General features: G+C 44.2%; 3 protein-coding genes across 9 annotated transcripts in view; 1 reads left to right on the plus strand and 2 right to left on the minus strand.

The window, feature by feature from the left end:
• Positions 1 to 3,769: 3,769 nt before the first annotated feature.
• cyp19a1a (cytochrome P450, family 19, subfamily A, polypeptide 1a) lies at positions 3,770 to 6,057 on the minus strand (the record flags this gene model as incomplete). The annotated part of the gene is made up of 9 exons (XM_084014004.1): positions 5,837 to 6,057; positions 5,615 to 5,765; positions 5,363 to 5,517; positions 5,109 to 5,273; positions 4,903 to 5,017; positions 4,706 to 4,817; positions 4,449 to 4,611; positions 4,127 to 4,368; positions 3,770 to 4,027 (listed from the first exon to the last, which is right to left on the minus strand). The coding sequence occupies exons 1-9, from the start codon at positions 6,030 to 6,032 to the stop codon at positions 3,770 to 3,772; spliced, it is 1,557 nt and encodes a 518-aa protein (XP_083870130.1). The 5' UTR covers positions 6,033 to 6,057.
• Positions 6,058 to 9,244: 3,187 nt separating this feature from the next.
• gldn (gliomedin) lies at positions 9,245 to 13,394 on the plus strand. The gene is made up of 10 exons (XM_084009323.1): positions 9,245 to 9,939; positions 10,546 to 10,597; positions 10,701 to 10,718; positions 10,868 to 10,966; positions 11,509 to 11,610; positions 11,726 to 11,833; positions 12,124 to 12,207; positions 12,302 to 12,427; positions 12,520 to 12,670; positions 12,757 to 13,394. Exons 1-10 carry the CDS (start codon positions 9,409 to 9,411, stop codon positions 13,220 to 13,222), a joined length of 1,737 nt encoding a protein of 578 aa, XP_083865449.1. The 5' UTR covers positions 9,245 to 9,408; the 3' UTR covers positions 13,223 to 13,394.
• Positions 13,395 to 13,670: 276 nt separating this feature from the next.
• The window catches only part of dmxl2 (Dmx-like 2), a 39,383-nt gene continuing 31,651 nt past the window's right edge, over positions 13,671 to 21,402 (minus strand). For 5 of the 7 annotated variants that reach the window (XM_084009273.1, XM_084009272.1, XM_084009271.1 and 2 more), the window contains 11 exons: positions 20,713 to 20,778; positions 19,350 to 19,436; positions 19,119 to 19,240; positions 18,353 to 18,491; positions 17,412 to 17,472; positions 17,182 to 17,309; positions 16,994 to 17,071; positions 16,773 to 16,864; positions 16,620 to 16,672; positions 16,297 to 16,514; positions 13,671 to 15,631 (listed from right to left, as the gene is read on the minus strand). In XM_084009273.1, the coding sequence (XP_083865399.1) occupies positions 15,422 to 15,631; positions 16,297 to 16,514; positions 16,620 to 16,672; positions 16,773 to 16,864; positions 16,994 to 17,071; positions 17,182 to 17,309; positions 17,412 to 17,472; positions 18,353 to 18,491; positions 19,119 to 19,240; positions 19,350 to 19,436; positions 20,713 to 20,778 (1,254 nt within the window). In that variant the 3' untranslated portion in view covers positions 13,671 to 15,421. The remainder of the gene's footprint in view (positions 15,632 to 16,296; positions 16,515 to 16,619; positions 16,673 to 16,772; positions 16,865 to 16,993; positions 17,072 to 17,181; positions 17,310 to 17,411; positions 17,473 to 18,352; positions 18,492 to 19,118; positions 19,241 to 19,349; positions 19,437 to 20,712; positions 20,779 to 21,402) is intronic. The other 2 variants (XM_084009277.1, XM_084009276.1) reach the window with 1 other exon arrangement.

Below are 21,402 nucleotides of genomic sequence, written 5' to 3' on the forward strand. Positions count from 1 at the left end.
CGAACCCAGCAATGAAACTGCGTATTTCCCATACTAAGACTTGTACAAGTCATTATCCTCATTTGCCCTTTTTGGAATGAAAAGTTACCCAAGAAACCCAAATATGAAATTGAAATATTATTCTGGAGCGCGGTTCAGTGCATATGACCTCTTGGCGTTGTGGCTGAACCTCAGTTATTCCTTTTCTGACATCATCATCTCAATCATCATCTCCGTCGCTTGTGTAACTACAAGCTACTGTCAAATCTACCGGGTCTGCGTGGACAAAGCAACCACGCTGCACTAATAGGACACAATGACCACCGAAGAAGAATGATGTTAAAAATACTCCTTTACAAGTGAAAGTCCTCCATCTTAATAGAACATACAATATATAGAAGTCTGTGTGGCCTGATCACATAATAAACATTACTATAAAGCGGTAAAAGTGGAACTAAATGTAAATGACTCATCTTCATACTCATGTGAACCCTTTTGCAATAGTCATTTTGGAATTTCTCTCCTATAAAATGGTCCTAACAGACAGATGGATGGGCAAAAAGAGGGGGAAACAGCTGCAAAGATATAAAGACTGGCAGGCGTACCAAAACTTTTTTGCGTCTCGGCTGGCTCATGTTGAAAGCGGGCACAAAAGCAAAGAAGAAGAAGAAGAAGAAGAAGAAGAGCTTCCTGTAATGAACGCCACTGCCCTCCTCTGATGTTCAATGAGAAACAAATGAGCTGACTCTGCAAAGCAGGCCGCATGAAAAGGCCGCGAAGTGAGAGTCTCCCTGTGATCTGGTGCCTTTACTGGCACGGAGCCCTCCAGTCTGGGCTTCTTCAGACGGACCGGCCCGATGAGAGAGATTCACTCCCGTTTCCATTAATATGATTTAATTATTATGATTATCAAAAGCACCGCAGGTCACATGGGTCCGAACAAGTCTCACAGCATCACAGGAAACAGCGTCACTGCTAACTGTAGGAGGCATCGGCAACGTTTGGGAGATGAGTACACTGCCAGTTTACCCTATCTGGTAGATGTTTCCATGGCAACCGAGGCTCTCTTTTAATGAAGCAGTAATCCAGCAGGGGACTGAAACAGAGAGACAATATGGCCACTGGCATTTGAGAATTTTAGCACAACATAATGTGTGTGTGTGTGTGTGTTTGTGTGTGTGTGTGTGTGTTTGTGTGCGTGAGTGGGTGGTAAACAGCTTGCAATCAATCAGATTGTCAATCAGAGCACGAAGCAGGACGGTCCAAACTTTTTAGCTGCGAGGCTCGTACGTCTCGGCTATTTTAAAAGTCTGTCTGGCATCCTGCCTCCACAAATCTGTCATGGAGCAATAGAAATAGATGGAACGAGAAGGAAAATGTACATCATGTGACCAACGCAAGCCACAAATGAAGAACCGTGGACTTCCTTAAGAGGAAGAACAGACCGAACATTTCAAAGAAGTGCATCAAGATTGTGCAAGGCAAGCTTTAATGATCGTTTCAAAACTGTACAGTCATGCTTTCGGCTGGTCAAAAAAGTCAAATGCAGTTCCGTGTTGCAGATTTTAAATATTCATATCTCTGAGGTGACCTACCTCAAAATAGTCATGTAAAAAAAGTTTTAAAAAATCACTGTGAAAGACAAGATAAAAGTACACTTAGTGTGACATGCACAAGGGGGATCTTTCTGCCAAAAGCAGGCAAGGCTGACACAGTCTGAAACCACAAGCATTATTCAATTCCCTTTTTAAAATATTTCCTAAACTCTTTCTCTCTCACACACACACACACACACTCTCACACACACACACACACACACACACACACACACACACACACACACACACACACACACACACACACACACACACACACACACACACCACAGCCCCCAGTAGTTGACTCAAAGTGAAAGTTACCACAGATCATTTTAGCAGATGCCTGACATCCCACAGTTTGGAGCCCCAGGAATCATATTAGCTCAGTATGGACTCCATATACTGGAGCTCTCCACGTCTGCTTCACTACGCAGCCAAACTGCCTACATTATTTTCTTTTTTTCATGAAATATCTCAACAACTATAGTGAAGATAGATAGATAGATAGATAGATAGATAGATAGATAGATAGATAGATAGATAGATAGATAGATAGATAGATAGATAGATAGATAGATAGATAGATAGATAGATAGATAGAGTGATGGTGATTGAAAACGACAGTATTAGGCCCTCACAAGAGGAAGTGATAATTAAGACATCTTTTCACCCCGAAGCAGCTGATCTCGGTAGTAAGTGCTAACAAATATGACAGTTGTTGTTGGAAGTGACACTTTAAAAGTGATAAAACAAGGTGCTTCTATTCAATCACCACCTCGTTCAGCCTTTAGTCATCCCCACAATTTAGCCTTTAACTCTCTTAGTAATAGGCATCAAGCTTAGCAGAGATGATGAAGATTATCATGAAGATGACGGAGCTGCTGCATCGACATGAGATGATCTCCATCCTGATGGAGGACAGATATAATAATTGAGAATATAGTGATTCTTTCCCCAGCAGGACACCTGCGAGGAATAGCCTGACACACACACACACACACACACACACACACACACTCACTCTTACCGTTCACACATACTGTGAACTTGATACTGAGATGATTAATGCTCTGTTGCAGGTATTGATTAGAGTGTTTTCCTGACATGCTCTCCTCAATCAGCACACCGAGCATCACTGGAAGCGAGGCCTTTCTCTCTCTTGCGTCACTGAACAGAAGACTGATGGTTGACGTCTCTGACGGGACAGTTGAAAACCTTTTCTCTTCGTTTCTTTTCTCAGTGCTCCAACTCTGTGTCTCTCCACACAAACAATCAACCATGCAAGCAGAACTCATCTTCTTGAATGGGTGTTTGGAAAATGGAAGCAGCACAAATTGAAACATCTGTCTGTGAAATGTGTTGCCACGTTTGCCCACGGGCAGAACAATTGAACACAATGAACAGACTGGCTGCTGGAGATTAAGAGAGTTGTATTGTGTGTTGTGGTGCCCTCTGCTGACCAATATTTGCAAATACAAAATCTTTTTTTAGAAATGCTCTTTTCAGAATCTGAGATATTTGCTAAGTTCACATGTTCATACAGGGATCTCTCACCTCTCTTGATGCACTTACATAAGAAGAGATTAACTGAACAAATAAATGTTATAGACAAGAAGAAATAAAGTTTAGATAAATGTTACATAAATAGGCCGATATATAAATAGCACCAATGGCCAACAATAGAATAAAAAGTGTTCTACAAGCTGCAAACAATAAAAAAATAGTGCCAGTAAAGAAGGAAATAAATGAATGGGTATACATGGTATAAGTACAGTATTTACATGTTAAGAGATATATACTGCATACACAGTGTGTTGGATTTATATTGACAGTGATAGATGATGTTAAATATTTTTTTAACATTGTGGATTTAAAGACTGAACGATTGGAATCTGTAACGGCAAAGTTTACTACTAATAATAATATAATACACAAAATGCAGCTAAAAGTAAAACGATTTTTAAAAATAGAAGAGATATTAAATTAGTAAACACCCCAAAAGAAGACACCAACACAATATTACACAATAATTTACATTTACTTAGATAATAGCATGTCTAAACTTACATTTCACAAAACGCATATTAGTTTATAGTACAATTTGTAATACATATTAAAATACAAAACTTTGTACAGTCATGATATAATATAAATGAAGTAACAGAGGTCATGAATGAATGTGTAGGTACAACTCAGAGTGTCTGCCAGCTTCCTCTCTGTCGCCGTAAGAATGTCATGCTGAGACGTTCGGCCTCCTGCTGATGCTCGACGGGCTGCTGGGAGAGGTTGTTGGTCTGTGGGAGGCGCTCCAGGGTCAAGCCCTCATGGGGGCAGACGGAGTACTGGGAGAGCAGCGTCACCAGGATGGACTTCATCATCACCATGGCGATGTGCTTGCCAACGCAGGCGCGAGGGCCCGAACCGAACGGCTGGAAGTAACGGCGAGGAGCCTGGAGGAGGACAGACCAGAGAGGTATATTTAAAGCTCCCCGATGGAAATATAAATAACGTTTCATCACATTCTGGTTCAAATGTTACATCCTACTCACATTTTTCTTAAAGTTTTCCAGACTGAATTCGTTGGGTTTGATGAAGAACTCTGTCCGGTGCATCCGGCCCGTGTTCAGAATGATGTTCGTGCCCTTCGGTACCCTGTAGCCGTCTATGACGTCATCGGACAGGGCTCGCCGCATGGTGAAGTCCACCACCGGGTGGAAGCGCAAGCATTCGTTGATGAAACTCTCCAGCACCTGCAGCTTCTGAAGGTCCCCGTTGTGAAGTGCCTCCTTGCCTGCAGCGAGGCCAAGGCAACGTGATGTCAGTACCCTTCCTCTACCACAATAGTTCATCAGCGTCTAGAAAGCTGCTTACCTACGACGGTGTCTATCTCCCGAAGCAGCTGCAGCTCCACGTCTGGATTCTGTTTGAGGAGCAGCAGCATGAAGAAGAGGCTGACGGAGAGAGTGTCTGGCGCCGCGATCACCATCTCCAACACACACTGCCTCACATTCTCCGCAGATAGGTCGCCATGGTTCTAGAAACACAAATGAGACTAAGGGTCATTGGAGGTGGTGGTGAGGAATAAGGAAAAGGACAAAAGGGGGGATGGATTCAATCCTCAGACTGACCTGTGCAAATATGAGCTCCGCTGTGAAGTTGATGTGGTCCAGTTTCTCCGCCTGCTCCACCTCTCTCCTCTTCTGCTCCACCAGACTCTCTATTGCGTCGTGCAGCTCCTGGCTGTGAGACGACGCATACAAAACACATGAACATCCAGTGCAATGAAAAGGCGAAACATGAATGATGAGGCGGCAGAGTGACTCACGCTGCTTTCTTGTGCTTTTGGTGGATCCAGTCCAACTTGAAGTAAACGTCCGGTTTGATCAGCACCGTCTGCCACGTGTCGAAGTACTTCTGAATCTTCAGCAGCAGCTCTTTTTCTGGACAAAGTGTTCACACAAAGCCATCAAGACCACTGGAACCACAGCGTGTGTGTTTCCAGACAAGCAGAATTTAAAAACCAATGCTTACCATTGATGGGTACACCCAGGAAGAGTCTGTTGGAGATGTCCACCACGGTGCAGCGCAGCAAGCTGAGGACGTCCACGTGATTCAAGCCGTCCAGGTCGTCCAGGTGAGTCTGTGTGGAGGAGACGCTGACCTCCACCGTCTGCTGCAAGCCGGGACCTGTCAGGGCTGATCCAGGAACGTTTGTGTGACTAAGGGTTATGTCAAAAATCAAATATCATGCATCTGATCAATCAGATTAAAGGTTCTAATGTTACCTTTGGTGTAGTAGGTGCGTATCTTTTTCCACAGAGTGACATTGTTGTTAAATATGATGCCTCTCTCGTTCATGCCGATGCAGCTGAGTCCCTGCTTGCTCCCGAAACGGGAAGTATAATGTCCATTCTTCAGTACGTGGTTCACCGCTGATGCCCTGATGGTAAAAAAATACAAAAAAAGAAAGGTGATTAATTTACACTTGAATCGACTTCTTCTCTCTTTATTCATCGGCGTGAACAGAAACAACCAACCTGCTGAGTATGAGGGTCTCCTCTCCATCGATCCAGACTCTGACAATGTCTCCATACTTGTTGTTGTAGTAGTTGCTGGCTGTGCCGATACCAGTCCAGATGAATCTCACATATGACAGAAGTGGCCCCAAGCCCAGACAGAAACCAGGACCTGTTGTGGTAAATTATATTATATAGAATACAGTAGCAAAGAAAGAAAATGCAAAGTGTCCCGTTCCCTACCTGGTACAGTCCTCTTGTCTGTGTGGCTCCATGCAACCAGCAGGAGACAGACCAGCAGGATTAGGGTTCTGGTTGCCACGGAGATGCCCGGCGAGCCCACTGAGGTGGCGTTCGGGGACATGGAGAGCAGGTCTGCCACGATGGCGTCCAAACCGACAGGAGTCATCGCACCTTCACAAGCAGAGATCCGATCCATAAGAAGGCTGGTTTTTAAAACAGGGCACAATCCCGAGTGATGAGGGCTGCCTCAACAATGTGGGCTTCCCTCTTTATAAGGAGTCTGGGCTGGTTACGAGCCAGGTCAGGGCGCTGCAAGAGCCACAACAGATGAGGAAAATGGTAAACAATACACTTGTAACCTTGAGGGGCTGGATTTGTTCCCGCGCCCTTGAGCATCCAGGACGAGCCTCAGTTTCTTACGTGCTGTGGAGTCCGGTCCAACGGGTTCATGGATCCTATTTGACATTTTGGTGACGAGAAGCAAGCTGATGTTCAAACTCCTCCTTTGAACATCAAAAGAATGGGATTGGGAGATCCCACAAAGGAGCACCTGGCCTGTGATGAGTGAAAAATCTGTGGTATTGTTATTACAGCTTTATCTGCCTTTTCGTAATTAGATTCTTGCTTCTTTTTTTTTTTTAAGAAAGCTCCATAATTCAGTTTTTTTTAAATATTAGGCCTTGTACTGTAGCTCTCATTCCAATCTCTTTAATTGCCAGTATTTGTGATTCCTCTCAGATTCCTCTAAGGTCCACCAGTAGATGGAGAAGCAGAGCTGTGAGGCATTAAACAGGATGTTTGGGTTATTGGACCTGACATGCAGCTGAAAATCTTATACATAATATTTAATAAATATTAAAGGCAGATATTGTGGGTTTTTTAAACACAAGTTCATTACATTTCACTATTTTCACGCCATGAAAATGACAAGTCAAGAAAAACATCAATACTGTAGACTAATAATTTACCCGAATCAACAGAATGAAAAATCATGCAGTGAAGGAAACGGTTTTTAGAGCATCATGATAAACATTTGAATGAAATATCAAAATGAATGGTAATTTTAATGAGGCTCAATATTTTTAAAGTCTATGGTGCCACTACACGATTACTACATACTTATTATTTTCATGGTTACTACAAAATAAATGCATTTCTTCTTTTTTATGTATCATATGTATAATGTATGTTTAAAGACTGATATTTACTCTTAAATATAAACATATTAAGATTAATTAGTGAGCCATTTCCTGCCTTTATTGGTTTCTATGAACTATGAACTGAACTGTTTCTGGACAGCAGGTGGATTTATTTCATTTTCGATTTGATTTCGCAAATTTGTGACAAAGCCAATTCTGTTTGTCTCTTTCTCTGCCGCTGTTCTCATTTTCTCCGTCCGTATAAAGGACTCTGTGAATTCACTCACCGCCCACATGCGAGTCAAAGAATGTGCACGGTTCAAATGGCCGACTGTGTGCTGAGGCGATGCCCTGTGTGATGACTTGGACTTAGATTGTTCTGCACGATTAAGCGGAGACAACCCCCCCACTGTGTCTCCTGCAAACAGAAGTTAATGTAACCTCGTCTCCGGGGCTCTGGGTTGTGGTCAACCACATCTTTGTCTCCATCACTTGTGTACGGAGTTGTTCTGAAATGATGCAAGATTGATGGAAAGAACGTGTGTGATGTCTGGACAGAATTTATGAATTCCTCTTTGAGGCTTGACGGGCAGCAAAAGTGAAGCTGATTTGAATTCAGGCCAATGATCTTTATATGCTACGAGTTAGCAAAGAGAGATGATACCAGTTAGAAGATGAACTCTCCAACCTTCATCCATCACTCCACTTATGTAATACATTCCACTTACATAACCGACTTTACATGAACATCTCACTGTGTTTCATCAAAATTCATCCCTTTTGGTTCAATGTTTCAAATAATAACACATTTTAAACTTGTGAAACTTTAGTGTGAAGACAAAAACAAAAAAAGGCTCCAAGTTCCTTGGACGGAGAAAAGAGGCGGGTGGGAGGATGGCGGCTCGTGGGAAGACTTGTGCGGTCATCTTGCTGTCCTTGGCCTGCAGCAGCAGGACGGACGTGGACCTCTCAGCCCCGCTGGTAAGAACAGAGATAAGGCTGCTCTGCCAGCAGCTGCACCTGGGGAAGGAGGAACCAGAACCAGAATAGATCAATGAGAGAGGAATTTGGGAGCATGCCGACATATTCGCACCTCCAGGGTTCCATTTAATGGATCCTCATGGTAACAGAATCACTTCATGACAGCGTAATGCAAAATATAAGATACTCAGTCACAGTCTCGTCTGGTGGAGCTCAGAGCTCGGTGTATGAGAGACGACAAAAGGAACGACCTCAGTGCTCTTAAGATTGCATGTGTGTGCACATCTGCTGGAACGATACAAGCTGTCCAACAACTGGCAAGTGACCTACAGCCTCAGGCAGGAGGACCCACCACAGACCAGACCCGGTCAACAGAGGACCAGGTCCTGGATATAACAATACGTGTGCGTGTGTGTGTGCGCGTGTGTGTGCATATATGTGTGTGTTTGCAAAAGTAACACGGCTGCAAGAGCATATAGGTCAGCTCCATATATCTCACACCGCTCCACATCACACAGAAGGCTAATTACGTGACTTATTGAAACAAACTATATTGTCATTGAAGTAATTGCTGAGGAAATGAAACGGACCAGCTGCACTTAAGTCAGAAGAGATGCTACTGAAGAATGCTTCAAATGCCTGAAGTTGTTTCCCCCCCCCCTCCCTCGCTTCTCAACTGTCATTCTACATGGTGGAATGTCACTTTTCTAACCCAAATCAAAGCAATGGAAATGGGTCATTGTTGGAGTTGGTGGATGTTGGCTGTGAGGATGTGACAAGGATGAGCGCCTGGAGGGGGGGTGATACAGGAGACGGGGAAAGAAAGGACATCAACCAACTATGATGAAGTTAATGCCTTTTGATGTCCTGTTGCTTTCATAAAAATCATGTTTTTTCTGTTGTAACAATAATAATAATGCGTAAACATCAATAACCGGTCGGTTTGTCCGGTGTAATGCATGCTTTCATGTGTTATGCATGTGAGTGCTTTTTTGTGTGCGTACGCATGTGCACGCCCGAGTGTGTGATGTCAGTCTGCCCACGGCGCTGCACTAGAATGGGTTGTGCTGAATATAAATCAGGTGACTGAACAGGCGGGGGTTTCTTCCCAGACAAGCCCAGAAGATTGTGTAATGCCCACTCCTACATTACTGGTTTGCATGTGCACACATACACACACACATATACACAACCCCTTCTCTACTTGACGAACAACACAACAAGCACTGTATTTACCAGTCTGCCTTCAGATAGGCAACCCGGTTGGAGCACAGACACTGAAGCTGACTGGACTCTATTTGGAGCTTTCAAATCATCTTGACTGGACCTTGAATTTCAAAAAAGGACTTCCTTCCTGTTGGATTTTTTTGTTTGGCTTGGTTTGATTATTGTTGGCAACATTTTGGACCATTAAATCATAAAATCTTTTGCTGGAATCGCATCCCCCTCCGGATGCTGAAGTTGGCGGTTGACCCTCAGAAAAGAGGAGGCGAAGTGGTGACCATGTGGATCCCGACCCCCAGCATGACCCTCCCTCAGCGGCTGGTGCTCTACGGTACGTGTGCCGTGGCGCTGATGAACTCCGTGGGCCTCCTGGTGCTCATGGTCCAGCAGAACCAGCAGCGCGTGGCGTTGGAGCAGACGGGGGCGAAGCTGACGGAGGTGGAGCAGAGCTCGGTGGTGGAGTTCCTCCAGGAGGTGCCCAGGGGAGCGGCGGGGCTGCGGGCCAGCGTCGGGGGGCACTCGCAGGGTCAGTATCAGTACTCCAGGAATAAGAGAAGTGAAGAGCTGGAGAAGGAGCTTCACCGGGAGGACGGACTGGAGGTCCTTCAGCAGGAGGTCAGCCAGGAGGTGGGAGAGGAAGCGGAGAGGAAGACGAAGATGAAGGACGAGATGAAGCACAAGCACCGACACGGCCAGAGTCACCACAAGGCGCACGTGCAGGACGACATGATGATGATGATGACCTACTCCATGGTGCCGGTGAGATGAGATACCTGAGAGGGGACGAGTGAGGGGGAGGAGGCAAATCGATTTAGAAATACTTTTGACTTGATCACTGATGAACCAACTGGTTCCAATGGACAGCGGTCCTGAGGCCTCGCAACACCTGTTATTACGTAATCTCGAGGCCCTCAAGTTCATTATTTAGATGGAGAGTTGGACTGTACCATTTTGTGCTTTGTGCCTTTGAACCCTTACGCTCCCACTCCTCTGCTTTTCAGAGGAAAATATAATAAATATAATAGAGGAAAGTCATTTTAAAGTGTAACATTACGTAAATATAATTATGTATATATATATATATATATATATATATATATAATTACTCACTGTGGCTATTCTGCTGCATGAGTATTTTTACTATATGTTTATTTATGTAACATTTTAATTTGACTTTACATTTTTTATGTATTCTTTTACAATAAGGAGATATATGTTACTTCACTTTGGAAGTAAAGGATCTGAATACCGGTGAGACGGAGGATCAACATGACCACAGCACATTTTTGCTCCAGTGCTCTATAATTGGTTAATCGCTCTTACAATATATGAACCATATTTTTTATATTTTCTCTTTCTTTTCAGATCAAATTGTTGATCGATATTTGCAACAGCACCAAGGGAGTCTGCATCGCTGGTATGTGTTTCTCACACAATCCAAACAACCTACTTATGTCCTATAAAATCACATTTTAAAAAGCCCCTTCTCTCCTCTAACATCCTCAAACCTTCTGTTGCAGGACCGCCAGGACCGCCTGGTAAGGGAACCCTTCATTTTGAACCAAATTTAAAATCTGAAGCCAAACTGCATGTCTTCTTTGTGGTGAAGTGACCCATATCCTCGCTGAATGTGTTTTCCATTCAACCCACCGTGAAGACTTCATTTTGTGTGTGTGTGTTTCTGTAGGTTTACCCGGTGTGGACGGTATGTCTGCCCACAATGGGACTGATGGCATCCCCGGATTGAATGGACCACCCGGGGCTGATGGGAAAAGAGGGAAAAAAGGTAAGGACTAATTGAGACTTTACTCACCATCCATTTTGTATCAATGCCGCGAGTTATGCTGGCCATTTGTGTAAAGTACTACGTGTACAATGTAACAGTCAAAGGGTTGAGTAAAGCCTGGGGGCTAAAAAAGCACACGCAGCTAACACACACACACACACACACACACACACACACACACACACACACACACACACACACACACACACACACACACACACACACACACACAGTTTCCTGATCTATCTGTGTGTCACAACGACGTCAGATTGGATTTCGTAGACTGCAAAGGTCGAAGAGGTCAGCTGCCTCTCTCTCTCTCACATTCCCAGCTAATGTTATTCATCTCTGTGGTTTTTGGGCTTCGGCTAATTGAACCGGAAAACTCCCACCCAGTGTTCTCCCACTCCGCTTCACTGTGCTCCTCCACAGTGGAGGGCATGATTCACCCGAGGAAGTCAATGGGAATAGTTCATGGGTTTAACAATAGGGCAAAGTGTACCGAGTTCATGAATGCAATGTTTTTTGTTTTTTTACGTCAGGTGAAAAAGGAGAACCAGGGGAAAAAGGAGAACGAGGAGAGCCTGGTCTGCCCGGAGAGAAGGGACAACCATCCAATGACATCATTATTGAGGGCAAGTCAAGCTTTTACACCATTTTGCATCCCTAACTTAAAATGAGCAAACATGTCTTTCAAAATGCACAGATCTGGGACAAAACGAAGAATTTGAAAGTTCTTGTCCTCTCTTCTATGTGCAGGTCCACCTGGACCCCCAGGTCCTCCCGGACCCCCAGGACCTCCTGGCGCTCAGGGGCCCCCCAGAACAAGGCACCACAGAGCCAACCTTCAGGCGGCTCATACCCTGGGTAAGAGGCCTTTGTTGATCCATATCAAACAAAATACTCTGCAGTAGAGTTTGAAAGCTCGCTTTTGGAAACACAATCTCACCATGTTGTTCCGGAGCTTTTGATTGTGTCACAAAATCTACCAGTTTGCACAGTTGTCGCTAACAACTGGGCAGCTCCATCTGCTGAGGGAGATCGTGTGATATGATCAAAAGCTCCAGAACAACTAATGCGTGGTCCTTGCAGTGAGATTTTTTGACAGGCACACACTGAACACTACGGATGACGTCCAATTAAATTGCTCCTAACAGGGCTGTTACACGCTATTCCCAATGACGAAACCGCCTCTGCCAAGGAGGCTGTGAAACTCCACGGGAAGCCTGCGAAGAAGAACGGTGCGTGTTCAGAGAAGAGTGTCTACATGTAAATCATACGTGTGGCAGAGATGGAAGCGACTGAGCTCTGTGTTTTTTTTGCTTCCCCCCTCAGAGTGCCTGATAAAGTCTTTGATCAACCCCAGGAATGTGACAAAGATGGAGAACACGTTTGGCACGTGGATGAAAGACACAGCGCAGCTGAACGACGAGAGAATCTGGGTGGCGGAGCACTTTTCTGGTAGGTCGAGGACCATCAGCGTGGACCCTGGTGTGTCAAGGCAATGCAGGGATAGACTATGGTCTAGATACATTTTGCTCGCTCTCCCCCAGGTCGTGTGGTGAAGGAGTATAAAAGCATCGCCTCCTTCCAGAACAGCAGCAGCAGTGCCGTGGATGTCAGAAAGTTCTACCAAGGCTGCGGCCACACGGTTCACAACGGTTCCTTCTATTATCACATCGCCGGCACCTCCAGCATCGCCAGGTGAAGGCCAAAAGTGATGCAGAGCTGGACGGCTATGCTAAATTTTACGTTCCCTCAAGTTAACAAACTTCTCGTTTTGTTCCCAGATACAATTTTGACACCAGGAAGCTTCACACTCTCACCATAAACAACGCGTTGCACAACAACCTCGCCTACCTGCTCCAGAACTCCAAGACCTACTTCAAACTGGCGGCGGACGAGAACGGCCTGTGGCTGATCTTCGCCTCCAGCGTGGACGAGAGCATCACGGTGGGCCAGCTGGACCCGAAGACGTTCTCCGTCACGTCCTACATCAACACCACGTACCCCCGCACCAAGGCGGGCAACGCCTTCATCGCCTGCGGCGTCCTGTACGTCACGGACACCAAGGACACCCGGGTCACCTTCGCCTTTGACCTGCTGAAGGAGAAGCCGGTCAACATGACCTTTGACCTGAGGTCCCCGGGTGGAGTGCTGGCGATGCTCTCCTACAGCCCGAAGGACAGACACCTGTACGCGTGGGACCAGGGCTACGTCCGGCTCTACGTGGTCCACTTCATCTCCGACGAGTGAAAGACAAACAACGTGCAGACGTGACTGTTAAACAGCGACTGTTCAATCCATCTTTGAAAAGAGGTCATATTTAAATTTTCAACATCAGTCTCATCTAAATCTTCCCGTCAAGTGATCGGTTGTTAAAATCACCGTTTCGCTGAAGGAAATCCATTTTTGATCAATCATCATATTGTGATCATTTTGTATCAAACAATTCATAATTTATACATATTGAACTTATAACTCATCTGTGTTGTACGTTGTGACATTATGTGATGTATTTGCATGATTATCTTTTACGTATTTTTGTATTTAAATGCACGTTATCTCCTTCTGATATTCTGTACATTCAGACAGTCCGCCTGCCTTTGTAATGAAGCAGCACGGTCCATGCTGGTCACTTATTTATCTTGACAAGGGGAAAGAAAAGGAAAAAAAAAAAAAAAACAGCGCCAAATCACCCTGATGAAATAAAAAGAATTTATTCACTTTACAAAGGTAAAACTCTGACCATGACCTGTTCTCTCACACACCTCCAGGCTCAAGTGCCCTAGTAAGCGTCTACCCATGATATTGGCTTCTTTTGCATTATTACATGCACACGCACACACATACACACCAGACACCAGTAGGACCATTGGTAAAACACTTAAGCTACATACAGTACACATAGTGGGCCAAAAGAGGGAGAGAAACACATATCTCTTTAATAAATACCATACATACACTTAACAAAAGTTACAACTAATCCAGCTGGTATGATACAAACCAAAAATAAAGAAATGCTTTCATGTTTGTACAAGCTGTTGTGGTATTTCATATATATATATATATATATATATTTATATAATTTATATATTAAAACTATTTCAAACGTTTTACTACTAGGCCAAATAAAGCCAGACATTCATTTGTATATAACAGTTTCTTCTTCAATATCCTATTTATTTGAAATAAACTTTTAGTGTCTCCAGAATTTGAGTGCAAATATCTATTCCTTATGGGTGAAAACGGTAAAAACAACTAGCGAGGTAACACACACACTTACATACAGTAGACTGTGTTGCACATCTCCCAGTCGGATACGGTAAAACACCCTTACATTCCTAAAAATAAAAGGCAATAAGTTAAATAGGAATGGTCAACCAAACAAACACAAACATAAATAATTTAAATAAAACAATTAAAATAATTTAAAAACTAAATTCAAGAATATCTTGTGCAAAAAAACAGAAGTGAACCTTTGTGTTTCTGCTCTGGGTGGGTGGGGCATTCAGGTTTGGACCAGACGGATGGGAACATTGAAATCACAGTCACAGGAGTAAAACACATCGTCTTCCCAACAGGAATGTTCTAGCAGTGATTCGGCCACACAAACAGGCATTTGAGGGCGGGTTGGCGGGCAGGCGTAGAGATGGCAGACACAGCAGAGTGAACACACACACACGCACACACACACGCACACACACACACTCGACAACCAAAACCCGGGCCGAATTGAGCCCAAACCAGGAGAGGCCAGAGCGAGCGACGGGCAGCCAGTGAAAAGAGGGGGGTGGGGGTGTCACTATTGGAGTTATGCACCATCAACTCGTCCAGAAGGGCTGAGAAAAGCCGGGCAAAAAAAGGTAGGGGGGGTCGGGGGGGGCGAAACCATTGAAACAAAATGCAGATTCCAACAACTCGATTCACACCGGAAACCACTGACTTAATAACAAACCACAGTGCTGGTTACAGTAGATGCTAAGAGATTTCAGCTGTGGGCACAAAATGACAACAGTTACACACTTTAAATTTTTGCTTGAGCACTTTTACAGAGCACTATCAATAGACCTGTGATTGCACCGCGTAACGAGAACAGGACATGCATAGCTTCCCTATGGACACACTCTAAGAGTAGAGATTCCTCAATAAAATTACAATAAATCTAGCTTTAAAATCAAGTATGATACCTTTTGCTTGTAACTTTGCCTTCAGCCTTTAGGGTGGGAAAAAAATATTCGCAGCTCTGTTTTCCCCATTGTGGATATGATTTCTATCCACAGTAAACCCATGAACACGGCACACTCTGAAAGAGGTCAAAAGCGTGGTGGGCTTTTGACCGACTCTTCCCCCATCAATTATTCTATTAATGCCTAGCGAGTGTTACGTAAGCTCCTCGTGTTTTTTCTTTCTGTCTCTTTCCTCTTTGGACCGTCGCGAGTGGAAGTGAGGGCGTTACAGGATGTCGACCAAGCTGCTGGGGATATTGTAGCGGTCGGGGAGGACCCTCATCTTCAGGGTGCCGTCGGCCCCGCAGGTGAAGATGCGGTTGCCGGGCCGCGTTTCCACCTGCATGACGCCGGCACCGATGTGGCGGAAGATGGACTGCTTGGCGTGCTCGGTGCTGAAAGAGTGCATGAGGCCGTGGCCGGTTAACTTCCACACCTGCGGAGACAAGCAGAGGGAGAGAAGACGGCCAAAGGTGTAAAGCTTTATTATGAAGAGCCACTGCGATTATCAAGTGATTAATTCAATTTGAGTGCTGAGCATTTTCTCAAAGTAGCATCCAATTAAAAACATCTGATAACATCTGGATCAGATAAGGTCTCATGTTGATCTATGCAGTGATAATCTCCATCGGCTCTGCAGACTCCCGGCGTAGCTGCGTCTCAAGGGTGTAATCCTGACCTTTGATAATATACCCATTAATGCGATGTGGATGGCCAATAAAACACTGCTACTTTAAGCTGAGTGCAGCTTAGCGGTGGACATGGGATAAGCATGCTCAAATGGTTAAGGTAGCGCAAACTAAATAGTTGCAGGAAATGCACAGAAATAACAGATTAATGCTGAAAACGCAAATAAGCTATTTTAATTTAATACTCAACAACCAATAGTTTTTAAATCAGCACCATAATTGGTGATTCAGTCTGCCTTTATGTATAAATTAATATGATAGATTACATGTAGGCATGAGAGAGGATTTCCTGATCTTTTATATCCAGTAGGTCTGCATCTAGAATAAGACGTTAACCCTCAGTCCACAATCAAAGTAAGATTGCAAATGTGTTTTGGCAGGTCAGCGAGTGAGTGTTGGAGCAGTGCGTCACCTTCATGTTGCCCTCCGCAGAGCCGGTGACGAAGAAGTCCTCGAAGGCGTCCAGTGCGAGGGCCTTGATGGCCGAGTCGTGGGCCTGGAAAGTGTGGAGCAGCTGCCTCTGGCGGATGTCGAACACGCACACAAAGCCCTTCCTGCCTCCAGTGATGAGCAGCTGCTGTTTGGAAGCATACTGCAGCACGGTGGCCCCGTTCTCATGGCAGGGGAACGCTGAAGGGGTGGGTGGGAAAAAACGTGGAATTGGATCAAAACACAACTTGATATACAGGGAATGTCCCAAAATGAGGCTTGTCGGGTGCGTTTGGGATTTCTTACCGTGGACCATGGTATTGCTAGGTGAAATTAGAGTATCCCACAGGCAAACATTTCTGTAGACAAAGCAAACCAAGGATAACATTAGTGAGCGGGTGGCAACAGAGGAAGATTAGTGCTGGTTTAGCAGTGGCGTTCCTCTGTGCAGATGCTGACCTGTTATCATTGGACTGTCCGGCTGTGGCGATGAGGCTGGAGGAAGTGATGAAGGCAAAATCACCGCAGGTCTTAGTGTGGCACTGCCAACTCTGTACACAAACAAAAAGTACATACACTCATTTTAATGATTTTGTTTTTGTCTATGATGATGATTTAGATGTGCATGTGTGTGCGGGGGTTGGACTGAAGGAGGTGAGGGAGGTAGGAGGGGACCTCACCAGGTAGGGTTTGGGGTTGGAGGATGTCTGGTTGACCTGCCAGAGACTGAGGAAGCCCTCCCCATCAGCAACTCCACACTACAAGAAGAGCACAGAGCAATCAGAGCAATCGCATCGAATAGACTAAACACACAAGACGTTTCAGTGTGTGTGTGTGTGTGTGTGTGTGTGTGTGTGTGTGTGTGTACCTTATTGCCCTGGGAGTTGAAATAGAGCCGGGTGACTCTTGCGTTGCCTGCTTGTCTGAAGCAAATGAGCTGCTGCGGTCTGTTCCATTCAAACATTCTCACACTACCGTCCTGTGCTCCCGTCATGTCTGATGCATGCACACAGGGCGAGACGGGGAGAGATTCATCAAAATTAAAATGTATAGTGCTGATGACCTCTTATGCACAGACTCCATTGTGTAGGCACTTACAATACTGATAAATAGGATGGGATGTCATTCTCTTCACATTGTTTAGATTCCGCTTCATAATCTGAAAAATAACAGTAAAACATATGATTATATTATATAACTTGTGATTTCAGAAGATAAATTAAGAATTTTTAGGTATAAAAATTGTTATGATGTCCTAATCTCAGTCCTATTAATAAACACTAATGTGTTAAAACACTCAGGTTTATCTATCAGGGCCATTGGAAAATGTATGTGTGGTGGTTTCTTTACTCCTGAGCAATACAATGCTGTGGACTCAAAGGCCTTTAGATGGCTGGGATGGTAACTAACCAGACCAGACTTAAGGAAGCCCCCTTGGGTAATCCACTGAACCTGCATGACACACTGTGTCCTGTCTTCAACATTTATCAACATGGCTGGGACATGGAGAACCCTGGCTGCCGTGTAAGCGTGACGCAAATCTGTACCTTGGGTTACCGGCTGTGAGAGCTGCTGCTATCTCTGTTTATGTGCGTCCATCTCTGCCATGCAACCACACACCCCTCTCTGTATCAGCCGCCATAGACTCAGCAGGCCAGCTGTTTAGTCGGCACGGCTCAGTTTGGCTCGACATTGATAAGAATTGAAAACACAAACTTCTCCTGAAAATGTGCTACAGACTGCAGACTTATCTCCAAATAGTCAATTAGCTTTTTAATTCTGAATAAGAAGTTTGTGTCATGTTTACATTTGGGGTCAATGAATCAAAAACGTTTGCATATATATATATAATACTTTATTACTACTATAGTATGAAAAGAAAGACCGCTGAGCGATAGCACAGTCTACTCTATCCCATCTATAGGCTTCAAAACAGAGCATAGTTTCCCCCTACTGGCTGTTCCTGAGAACTGCATACCCATCACTGCCCAGTTTGGCTGAGTTTGTGTATATCTGTGTTCTAATGCATAGATTCATACCACACTAGCTCCCATGCTGGTCTGCCCACTGCCCAGCCACGGCATGGATGCAGAGACCGGCATCTGCGGTGGTGCAAAGGGTGCAGAGCTAGCCTGGGCAATGTTGGTATGAGAAGAACGATGATCTGCGTCGTCAGAGCTGTAAAACAAAACGCACCATAACCCGTCACTGACAGTTATTTACAGGGTTTCTGCAGGATTCACCAAGTTAAATTTAAGACTTTTTAATTCCACATAGACCATTTTTTAATACTACAGAATGCAAGAAGGGACAATGTGGCCACTAGATAACACGTTTCTATTATTTCCCAGCAGTTTATTATCATAATTCTGTACAATATAACTAAAAAAAGCAGCAGATAATGTGTCGTGGGTTAGCTAATTAGTAATGATTAATTCATTTAAATACATTTAAATTTTTGCTGAAATTGACACTTATTTGACCTGATCCCAATCTGAGCCCTTTAATAATGGTAATCTGCAGACACATGGTCCGATTTGATGATTATTTATATTTGATCAGCTTGAGCTGCAAATGCCGCTTCATTACAGATCGGCCCTGACACTAGGATCCGCTTGGGACTTGTTATGGCTGGGTTTTTTTCTTTTGGTGTTGTATCTGAATCACCAGAACATGCTACATTTTGTATGTTCACTGTATAGCATCATGCTTAATACTAATACGGAAATACAAACTTGAAATTATCATTAAAATTGTTTCTTTGAGCAGAGACAAACGCCACCGATGACCTGCCCTGAATCTTACCTGCGGGACTCCTTATCAAAGTCGTCCCCTATCCATGTGTAAGGCTGGACAGCCACCAGAGTAGACACGTCCACCTCCTGGACGTCATGGGTGGAGGCTAACACTATCTCGTTGGAGTTAGACTGGAAAAGCAGGGAGGAGAGGGTCATTGAGGGAGGAAACGAGGAGTAGTTTCCTCTTATTTCTTAGAAAAGAAATTATAGATGAAAGATTTGGTATTGTGGTACTTACCTTATTAATGGCAAATGCCATAATTATGTCAGACTCCTTATGAATGATTTTGGCCTTGCCTCCGGGGTAGCCCAGATCTGCCTCCACCTGGAAAGGAAAAGCAAATACACTATTGTTCAAAAGGTCAAAGCCACAGTAGGGGACTCAGGGGCCACTGAGTGAAAAATGAACAGAGCAATGTTTACAAGCCTCTTCCTCATAAATACGGAAGAATATATACTTCCAAAACACTTTTGGGCCATTAAGTTGCTTGAACGTACTGCAGAGTACAACCACATTCACCAGTGGAGAGGAGTAACCACACTGAGTGGTAATTAAGTAACTACATATCTACTATTTATTGGGGATTCCCAGGTTACAACAGTCTCCATCATTAGCAAGCCTTTGGAAGCCCTGACAGTGAGCATGCAAGTTAGTGTACTGTATGTAAGAACTCTCTTAAGAGGGCCCAGAAGAATCAATCCAGCTAGAGAGGAGAAAGGAGTGAGAAACACAGGGAGACGTGTTATTGGTAGGGTTCAGATGTGAGTGGATGTCATCGGCATGGATCGTGGATGTCACCCAGTCAGAATACGTTAGACGTAAGATCTAAGCCTGAAAGCCTGATTTTATGCCAGAAATATTGCCAGAGCAGTCACTGTTGAGCCAAGCTGGAGATATATATATATATATATATATTACACCATATAAGTTGGTGTATTACCGACACTAGATGGCGGTCGGCTCTCCTCCCATATTGGAGAAAGCAATGCACTGCTGTGGATGGCAGCAGCAGCAAAATGCATTTTAGTCACCTAAAAGAAAGTCAATATCAGTTTAAGTGCATGCTATATTTAAATATTTACACCACTTTATCTTGCCGTCAGACAGGTCTTTCTGACGGTAAACTGAAGCCGTTAAGCCTTGATCGGACTTTTGATGAATCCAAACCCTTTAAAACCCCAAACTCACACAATAACACAAATAAAGTCACTTATTGAAGCAGCGTTAGACTGGCAACTCCCATGTTGTGCAAGGAAAAATTACTGGAAGCTTCAGCTCCCCGTCAGAAAGGGCTGCTGGTGAAGTGGTGAAAATATCCTAAACATAGTGTACACTTTAACAGATATGGATTTTTAGGTGGCTTAATTACATCCAGAGCAGTTCATTGTACATGTACACTTAAAAAATGCCAACTATCCCTTTAAGAGCTTCAACCAGTTCGGTGCTAACATGCAAACCCTGTGCAATTAGTGCACACTACTTCTACTAAAGTTGAACGTACTTTCATGCTCCTTCAAGCTCGGCTGCACAGTGACTCTCCCAGACAGACAGACGGACAGACAGAGCCAGGGCTCTCGGCCGTTACGGTAAATGATACTACCTTATAGGGACTGCTAGCTCCTGCTATGCAGTTTGTGCTTATACGGTCCATATGGTTCTCTACAGACTACACAACACACACAGAGGCAATATAGACACAGAACACACCAACACGGCACGACACAAAACACATGCACACACACACACACATAGAAAAATAAAACATGGAATGAAAAGAAAGTGTGAAAAGGGGTTGACAGAATCTTTGATGTACACTTGGTGATAAAATGCAACAACAACAACAACACAGTTCACCCTCATTAGCATGGAGCTACAGTCGCGTAGCAGGATGAATGGAGATATGAACTATGAATGCGAGTGCCACAGTTTCATTTAAAGTAATCGAGTTGCTCCATTTAGCAAATGAATGTTGTAATAATAAGAAGCTGAGCATCTGGGAGCAAACATTTTATTTGTTTGTCTAATTTTGGACTGGCAGCCACAGTAGCGGTCTGTCTTGTGTGAAAGTGACTACATACATTGTTCCAGACATCCCAGAAGGCAGTGTGCTGTCCCATACTTAATTTAGGATGTCTATGGAGTCAAAGCAAGGATAACGACTATAACAAAAACAGCAACAGCAGCGATAAATGCTCAGTGAGCAAATCCCAGATAAAAGGTTTGTTTATCGTGCTCGCTGTCATCACTGCCTCCCTTTTAATCTCTGATAAAGACCTACATACATTATGAT

The sequence above is a fragment of the Eutrigla gurnardus genome, assembly GCF_963514095.1.
Source record: "Eutrigla gurnardus genome assembly, chromosome: 1".
Lineage (NCBI taxonomy): Eukaryota > Metazoa > Chordata > Actinopteri > Perciformes > Triglidae > Eutrigla > Eutrigla gurnardus.